Below are 9,088 nucleotides of genomic sequence, written 5' to 3'. Positions count from 1 at the left end.
TCCTCTCTCTCTCTCTACACACACACACACACACACACACACACACACTTTGCAGAATTCTCTTTCTCTCCATTCAAAAAAAAAATCAACCTTCACAGTACATCTACACCTGTTATCTTTTGAGCAGTTTTTGGACACACTACTTCTTTGGAACTGAATGTATCTCTTTGGTAATCCTTTGCCCAGGAAAATCTACCAGTTTATCACTTGAATTCCAAGTACAACATATACCTCTTTTCCTTTTATAATCAGTAACCGTGTAAATGACCCAATGGCTATTCAATTCTCTCTACTTTCTAGCAACTCTCTTTAGTATGTTCAACTATCATGCTTTCTCCAGCAGCCACATTTCCTGTAACTTGGCACAGGCCTGCCAAGGACCTAAATTTCCAAAGCTTCTCTCATGAACTCAGCTGTTAAGTTGGAAGTGTAGCTCAGTGATGTGGCAACTGTCTAGTTCTGGGTTCCAACCTCAAAACCACAAATAGGAATAAATGTTTTTTAAAATCTCTCTCGCACACTACTCCCTTTCCCAACAAACTGCCCCCCCCCCATATTACTCTTACGTGGCTACACCCAGTGCTTCACTGACTCTAAATCTTTAGACCAGTACATAGTTTCCCTCAGGTTCCATTTGCTTAGAAAAACAAACAAACAAACAACTGCCCAAATCTTTCTCTTGAAGCTTCCCAGATTCTACCTCCCCAGTGCTTCCATTTAACAACCCTAATCCAAGTTACTCCCCTTCTCAGTCTCTGGATATCAGTGGTCACTGTTCCAAATTCAGCCGCCCTTTTCATCATACCCCACCTATTTCGCTAGCTTCTTGGCTCACTCCCTTTAACAGTCTCCTGGCCATGTTTTCTAACTCTCCTTAGGCCTATTCTCCAAGCTCTCTAGTTCACCCCCTTCATTTTCTGATTCCGACTCTCACACTTCTGGGAACTTTTTCTAGAACCTTCCACTCTTTCGTTTTTTACCTCAGACATTTTTCTATACCCCTCAGGTGAAAGCCTGCTTTCTCCTGGACAACTTCCTTGACCCACCGGTTCCCCTCAACTTTTCTCTCAGTCGTTCCCTATTCCCCTCAACTATGGTAGATTTCACTCTATCTCCAATCTCATCACTTCTGGAGTGATCTTAAATTTCATCTTTCTCAACCTTGTCCTTATATCCCCCCCTCTTCAACAATGTTATCCGTCCTCCAATGTCTATTCCCTTAGCGCCTCACCTAGTCCCCGAATCTACCTTCTACTCCATCTAAGCATCTCCAGGCCAACGCCAGCATTTCCTCCAATTCACAGCGTCCCTTCCCATGGTACTCGGAACGCCCAGACACCATTCTCCAATGGCCTGGGCCTGGTCTCCTGGGAGAGAGGTACAGGTCACGTACCCCATCCGCATCTTGGCTCCGCTTTGACTGCCCCCGCTGCCGGGCAGAGGAGGGCGAGAGGGTAGGCGGCCGAGGTGCATGCTTTTTTCGAGGGCCGACATCAAGGGAAGACCACACGTCGACAACAGTGTCCGAAGCTCTGTCCCACGATACGTGCAGCACAACCGGTCAGAGCTCACTCCTCTAACGACGCCTAGTCGCCTTTGGACAGCACCCAGACACCGGCAGCGCCGCCTACCGCCCACTACATCGGTAAGCCCCGCCCCCTCGCCTCGACGCTTCCACCGGAAGTGCGCAACAGCCTTCGCACAAAGGAAACTGGGTAACGGAGTCTGCGGTTCACTTAGAGTCCTATCAGAGAACTCGACATCCCTCGCCGGAAAAAGGCGTCCTCCCGAAGGCAATGCATGCTGGACAATGAAGTCCTCAAATTGTGCATCGCTTTACGCTTGCGCAACTGCCGGTGCCCTTGCGCAACCTCGCAAAGGTAGGGAAGCAAAGCATTCTGGGTGTTGTAGTCTACTCGCTGGAAAGCGTATTGGCGCTTTCCCTTGGCACCGCTTTGCGGGAACTGTTGGAGAAAGAGTTGCTTCTTCCTGCGTCCCCGGCTTCCCAGCGGCGCCCGTTGCCGGGGAACGCAGGCGCCGTGGGAAGGCATGGCGGGAGCTAACAGCTTAGGAGCTGGCACCTGCGTTGAGGTGGTCTCGAAGGGCCTGGACTCGGCATGAAACAACGGAAAGGCCAAGGGCCTGGGGGCGGCCGTGGTCGCAAGAAGAGAGGTAACTTTATCTGTCCAAGGTTGAGGAACGCATAAAAGGGCGAAAGGACTTCTGAGACCTACTTCCGCACCGGATAAACAAAACAAAAGAGGACGAAACAGAAGAATATTCAGGGGACTAGAAAGTTAAAAGAGGGGATTTTTTTATTCTTTTGAAGAATGGGAAGGAAATAGTGCTCGTGGGTTCATAAATGAGTCAAAGTGAGGATTAATAGCTACGGATAGGAGAACAACAAACTAAGAGTGTCTTTTATGATAATGATAAATTATGTGTGGTAGTAGGATGTGGAGTAGGAGGAAAGGATATACATATATTCCGAACGAAGAACCTGAAATGTTGAAAGGGTAGTATAGGACTTCGTTAAATCAGTAACCCACGCTGACCAGAAGAATAGGGATTGTTAGCCCAAGTGACCGCATTTACTCAGGAACTCAGAGCAGATCATGAAACTGAAAATTAAATATGTGCTGCCTTAAACGTGTCACATTGGGTGACCCTGACTTTTAAAATTACAGTTGTCTCCTAGTGGGGATGGTGCTGTTGAGAACAGTGATGGTACATTAGACATCAGGTTGGGGACTGAACTCAAGCCACAGTCTAGGAAGGAATCTGTGCAAGCTATCTAAAGATCAACAAGGCAATTTTGAGGTCATGCCTTTCCTGCCAGGAATGATGGAGGTTCTGAGAAGAAAGATGTCCAGTGCTGTTGTTCCCTGTGTCAAACCAGTCAAGCGTCAGGTGATGAGAACAAAGTCAAAGTAGAAATACGGTAGAAGTATTGAATGACCTTGATATGACATATGCGTATATATGTAATATGTACATGTATTACATGCATCTATATGCGTAAACTTACCTTTCAACAGATTATCCCTGCAATTTATGGCCGATCTTTTCTCCACTATACACAGCACAAATTATTTTGTAAAAAAGAACTGTTTTTATTGATTTCTGATCAGATAGATTTCAGTATTTTTTTTCTTATGACATATAATCTCTTCCCAAGGAAAATGAGAGATGGAAAGGTGTATACATAAATGGTTTTATTTTTCTGAAACAGGATCTCCCTGTAGACCTCAGGCAGGTTGACATTGTACTTGAGGTCCTCCGCCATAGCCTCTCAAGTATTTTTTTTTTTAAAAGTCTTCTCTAAATGTTTCAGAATAGGTGCTTACTGAAAGGAAAACCAGGGTTGTATTTGTTTGTTTATTCGCATTTTGATTCATCATCTCTTTGAAATCTTAGTAAAATTCAAAGTTAATAAAAGTTATGAGCCCAGAACTAAGAAATAGCAGCAAATCTAAAGATAAAATCTCTGTCCTTAATTGTATGATCTTGACAGCAAAGACAATTTAAGATGGTCTTTGCTGAAATTCTAAGTTGTGTTGATACACACTAAATTGTGTGTCAGGGGAACTACTGTTTCATGTTCAATGACTGTTTTAAAATAAGAATGAAATAATATATCTTAACTGTGAAATTGCCAAGTATTTAACAAAACTTCCAACTACTGAGATTTAAAAACTCTGTCCACTTGAATAATCATGTTAGTGTTTTTCAAATAGTACCTTTCAATTAAAGCAAAGTTTGGATTGACAGCCTTACTTGGACTGTTCCTTACTTAGACAAACACGAATGCAGCCTAAATCCTCTTAAGGTGTCCAGCTCGTATAGGTGACCAGGTAGGCTGTTTTTTAGTGACTTCTCAGTATTAGAACAGGTAGGAAAAGCCTTCTCTGTAGACACTAAGTAGTTTTACTTTTCGTTCGAAGATCCTATTACGATGTGGTGATATACCCCAGCTCTCAGGATTCAGAGGTAGTGGATCTCTGTGAGCTTGAGGCCAGCCTGGTCTATAATAAGTTATAGACAAGCTAGGACTGTAGTGGTATTTTACTTATGTTTTAATAAATAAAGCTTGCCTAAAGATCAAAAGGGCAAACCTAAGTCACTAGAGGTCAGTCAGGCCATGGTGGCACACACTTTTAATTCCAATATTTGGGAGACAGAGGCAGACAGATCTCTGTAAATTCAAGGCCATCCTGGGCTACACAAAATACAAATCCAGGTGGTAGTGGCCTACACCTTTAATCCCAGTACTAGGGAGTCACACAACCTTAATCCCAGCACTAGAGGGAATATAAAATGGGAGGAGAGAGAGGGGCTTAGTTGGTTTTGCCCAGCCTTGATAGGGTTAAGACTTCTCTAGTGGCTCGACTGCCTTGCTTTTCTGGTTTTTGGGTTGAACCCCAATATTCATCTCTGGGTTTTTCATATTCATGCTACACAGGACTATCTAATGAGATCCTGTCTCAAAAGAAAACAAAAGAAAAAAAACCAACCCATTTTCCACAGTTAGTCTAGATTTTAACTCAGTTTTGTTGTGTTCTTCCATAGGTTTGAGTGACATCTCACCATCAACAAGCCTGCCACCTCTGGTTGAAGGGCAGTTGCGCTGCTTTCTCAAACTTACTATTAATAAAGTCGTATGGAAGATTGCAAAGCCTCCCACTTCTGTACTTGTCCGAGTAAGATGGTGGGGAGAAACGTCAGATGGAACCCTCTTTTGTCCCAGGGATGCATTGCAGACTGAACCAAAAGTTGTGAGAACAACTACCCGTTATGCTATCCGTTGTGGTCCAAAGCAGTTCACCTCATATTTAACAGGTATGCTTGTGTTTTGTCTTAACTGCAAACCTGGTATGAAACCTACTTACTGTGAGCAGTCTGTTATTTCAGCAAAGACTATCTTTAAAGTGTCTTACCTGCCATGATCATACAGTCAGGGACAGAGACTAATATCTTTAGATCTTGCCACCACTTTTTAGTGCTGGGTTCATAATACTAACTTTGAAACTTATCAGATTTCAGAAAGATGATAAATCTAAATGAAAATGATATTTATTTGTAACACTTAAATCCTCAAATGAAAAGGGTTAGCAGGTCAGTAAGAAAAAAAGGGTGTCTTTTAATACAGGAATCAGCAGTCATACACTTATTTGTACATCCTGTTAGATAGCTATATTTCATCTGAGCATTTAAGTTGTTGTTAGGAACTGTAGGAACTGTAGGAGTTGAGGAAAGTGCCTTCATATTTCAGGCCCTATTTGCTGTGAAGTGAGATCAGACCCTTTGACTGTCTGGGTATTTTCATGAAGAAGCAGCCTGGTTGAGTTGAAAGGACACAGATTTGAAGTCTAGACAGTTAAGTTTGAACTTTACATTCAGACTTGGGATTGTTGTGTAATGCTAGGAGGTTTTTGTTTGAGTTTGGTTTGTTTGTTTGTTTGTTTGTTTTTCAAGATAAGATTTCTCTGTGTAGCCCTGGCTGAACTAGAACTCACTCTGTAGACCAGGCTGGCCTCCAACCCAGAGACCCTCTCCCTTTGCCTCCTGAGTGCTGGAATTGAAGGTGTGAACCACTACAGTCAGGCTAGGTTCTCAAGAACATAGAGTCTCAGTTTTCTTTTTTTTTTTGGTTTTTCGAGACAGGGTTTCTCTGTGGCTTTGGAGCCTGTCCTGGCACTAGCTCTGTAGACCAGGGTGGTCTCGAACTCACAGAGATCCACCTGCCTCTGCCTCCCGAGTGCTGGGATTAAAGGCGTGTGCCACCATTGCCCAGCTGAGTCTCAGTTTTCTGTTGTGAGGAGAATAATATGTTCCTATTAGGAATTATCATGGAACTTAATTGAAAAAGTAAAGTGACCAGTCCAGTACCTACTACATTGTAAGTTTAAGGTCTACACAGATATTTTCTGAGGAACTGGGGTACAAAGTTTTAAAGTATTGTACCTACCAAGAGCTGACACAAAGCATTAATGAGTGATGCCAAGCAGTATGTGAGTAAATATGCAATTGCTCACGCATAGAAAACTGTGACTACTCTAGGTCGCCATTAATGGACAATTGTGTAAATTACTAGGAAACCAGAATCCTACTTCTGCTTTTTACTTTCTACTTTATATTGAACAAACCTTTTCATCTTTCTGGACTTTAATTTTCCTATCAATAATTTGAAGGAGCCTAACACAAAATAATATGTTCATGCCCAAATTTCATTTTCTAGTTAGAAAAGAAATGGGAAAGGCAGTGTTTGAATAGGACACCGATGGGGGTGAACCTTGTAAGAGAAGAGCCAGCTGTCAACATAACCATGATATGTTCTCTAGAAAGTAGATAGCTAAGTTGGGACGGTGAAATAGCTCAAAGACAATTGCCACAGAGCCTGACCACCAGATTTTGGACCGAAGGTTCCACACGGTAGAGGAAGAAAGCTGAGTCCTGCAAGTGGTCCTCTGACTGCTACTTGTGCACCGTGACAGTGAACCCTTCAACAAACAAACAAATGAAATAGACAGAAAGAAAATGAGAAACCAAGAGGTCTATAATTCCTTCATATCAATGTCTACTATAACTGAAAACTTGGGGAAAGTATGACTATTTCTGAATTCTTTTCTGTACTCCTTTCTCTCTTCTGTATCCCTTTCTTGCATACTACACTTAAGATGCAAAAGGTAAGCTAATGAGTAGTTTATAGATTGGCACAAAACAAAGAGTCCAGGGTAAATAGAAATAGCAAACCAGTGAGTTCAGATAAAACAAAAACACAGGGAGCGATAGCATGTTTGATAGTTTATGAAATACTTTCAAGTCTGTCATCTTATAAAAGCAATCCTATGGTGTAGTGAGGTGATTGCTTATTCATTCCCTTAATTTCTTTTATCTTACTCAGAAAAGATGTTGGTACTGTTGCTAAACATTATAGCCTTTTTGTTGAAGGAAAGTGAAAATACAGTTGAAGGATTAAGTTGAAGCCTCTGGGGTGGCCTAGAATGCATGCCCTGAGGCCCTGCCCATTTGCTGTGGGTAGTAGGCTTATTTTCTAGATGGTGGGTTTGACATTCAAAGAATTAAAGTGATTAACCCAAGATCACCTCAACTCTAGCCCTAATTTTAGGAAGACTATTAGCTCCAGGTTCAATAATATTTCTACTCTTTCATGCAAAGTAGAGAGCTTGGAGTTGGAGATGTAGCTTAGAGTACTGTCTACTATTCCAGAAGACCTGGCTTCGGTTCCCAGCACTCACATGGCAGCTGTCAACTGGTTGTACCACCAGTTCCAATGGGTCCAAGGCCTTCTGGCCTCCAAAGGAGACCAGGCACAAAAGTGGTACATAGGCATACATGTGGGCAAACTCCCATACACATACATTTTTTTAAGCATAGAAGACTTGATAACACCTCATTGCTTCTTTTATGTCTTTTTTCCTTTACTCTTTACTCTTTTGCCAGAAGTAGTATCCATAAATATTCCAAAACACACTTCAGTGACCCTCGACCATCCTGTCGTCACCACTGTGGTAATCAGAGAAGACTCAGTTGGAATGAGTGCCAGTGGGAATGTGAATAATACTGAATGATAGTACAGCAAAAATGAAGGAAGGATAAAGATCATAAATTTGTTAAGACTGAAACGTTTTCTTCTTTGGGCAACATATAGTAAGGTAACATGGTAGACTCAACTTTAGAATTGGATAGAACTAAGTTTTAGCCCATTTTGATGACTTTAAAACTTACTGAACCTAGGAATGTTACATGGGCTCTCTGATCTTGTTTAACCCCCAACCTAGAGTTAGAACACCTATATCGGAGAATTGTAAAGGAGGGACAAGGGCCAGGGATTTAGCTTAGTGGTAGAGTGCTTGGCACAAAGCCTTGGGTTTGGTTCTTTGCTCTGGAAAAATAAAGCCCAGTGAAGTGATGCATTATGTAAAGACACCTGCCACCAAGTCTGATGACCTGAGTTTTATCCCCAGGCTCCACATGGTGGGAGGAGAGAACCCTTTTCTGCAAGTTGTCCTGTGACCTCTACCTATGTGCTGTGATATGCTTCATACACAACACAAAAATAAGTGAAAATGTAATTTTAAAAAATGATTATAAAGAGAATAATGAGGCTTGTAAGAATCTAGCTGTTAGTAAGTAACCAAAGATGTTGATCCATTTCTTTTTCCACATATGTATATCATTGGCAGCCTACAGAGTACTTTAGATCAGTTTATGTAATTTTTTGAGATAAGCACCAGCAAAAGGGTTATGGTCTGTTAAGTAATTTGTTTAAAGTCATATAATAGTCACTCCGTTCAGTAGCTGCTGTGTGGGAAGACACTGTCCTGTGTAATCTATATGCAGTATCCTCAGTTCCCCCACACAGATGTTAAGATGCCTATTTTATAGATGGTTCTACCAAAACAGCTTCTGACTATTAAAGCAAAGAAAAACCCACATGGACCTTCTCATTATAAGTCCTACATGGTTTCCATTTAAGTATTGAACAAGTAGTAATAATGAACCATTACTTAGCTTTGATAAGAAAATACTCAGAGTTTGTACTGTCTTGACATGATATTAATTCCATTTGTGTGCATTTTATTCTCTTTCCATGATTTAAGATCCTAAAAGAATAAGAGATAAATTGTAGAATGTAGTTAAGGTGTCTTTTTCTGTTTGTCTTGGTTTCAAGTGTTTTGGGTACCTCAATATTCTAAAACAAGCAATGAGATTCTGGGAGGTGAAGACAAGCCCCTATAGTCATGCAGAGCAGCCCTTTCTCTAAGTCAATACTGGAAGAATGAGAATGAAGTTACTAAGAGCTGCTGCATTTATAGTTCAAGTATTTTCAGACTAATGCTTGAGTTCTTGGCAAATAAATTTACTAGTACTTTTTGTGTGTGTGTGACCTGGCTGGCTTCCAGCTCATAGAAATCAATCACTCTGTCTCTATCCCTATAGTGCTGAGATTGAAGGTTTATGTACCTGGCTGAATACATTTACTGGTACTTTTAAAGGTGTGTGTGTGTGTGTGTGTGTGTGTGTGTGTGTGTGTGTGAGAGAGAGAGAGAGAGAGAGAGAGAGA

General features: G+C 41.6%; 2 protein-coding genes across 3 annotated transcripts in view; one reads left to right on the top strand and one right to left on the bottom strand.

Annotated features, from left to right (window-relative positions):
- Ppme1 (protein phosphatase methylesterase 1) overlaps nucleotides 1–1,639 on the bottom strand; it is a 44,682-nt gene extending 43,043 nt beyond the window's left edge. Inside the window, exon 1 of the mRNA XM_005357501.2 lies at nucleotides 1,394–1,639. Coding sequence (XP_005357558.1) covers nucleotides 1,394–1,494 — 101 coding nt within the window. The 5' untranslated portion in view covers nucleotides 1,495–1,639. The remainder of the gene's footprint in view (nucleotides 1–1,393) is intronic.
- Nucleotides 1,640–1,933: 294 nt separating this feature from the next.
- The window catches only part of C2cd3 (C2 calcium dependent domain containing 3), a 93,445-nt gene continuing 86,290 nt past the window's right edge, over nucleotides 1,934–9,088 (top strand). For both annotated transcript variants that reach the window (XM_005357502.3, XM_026784397.1), the window contains exons 1-2: nucleotides 1,934–2,172; nucleotides 4,570–4,839. In XM_005357502.3, the coding sequence (XP_005357559.1) occupies nucleotides 2,118–2,172; nucleotides 4,570–4,839 (325 nt within the window). In that variant the 5' untranslated portion in view covers nucleotides 1,934–2,117. The remainder of the gene's footprint in view (nucleotides 2,173–4,569; nucleotides 4,840–9,088) is intronic.

Source organism: Microtus ochrogaster, chromosome 22, assembly GCF_000317375.1.
Source record: "Microtus ochrogaster isolate Prairie Vole_2 chromosome 22, MicOch1.0, whole genome shotgun sequence".
In the NCBI taxonomy this organism is placed as follows: Eukaryota; Metazoa; Chordata; class Mammalia; order Rodentia; family Cricetidae; genus Microtus; species Microtus ochrogaster.
The sequence above is the reverse complement of the archived record's forward strand: the minus strand, read 5'-3'. Positions and strand labels throughout refer to the sequence as shown.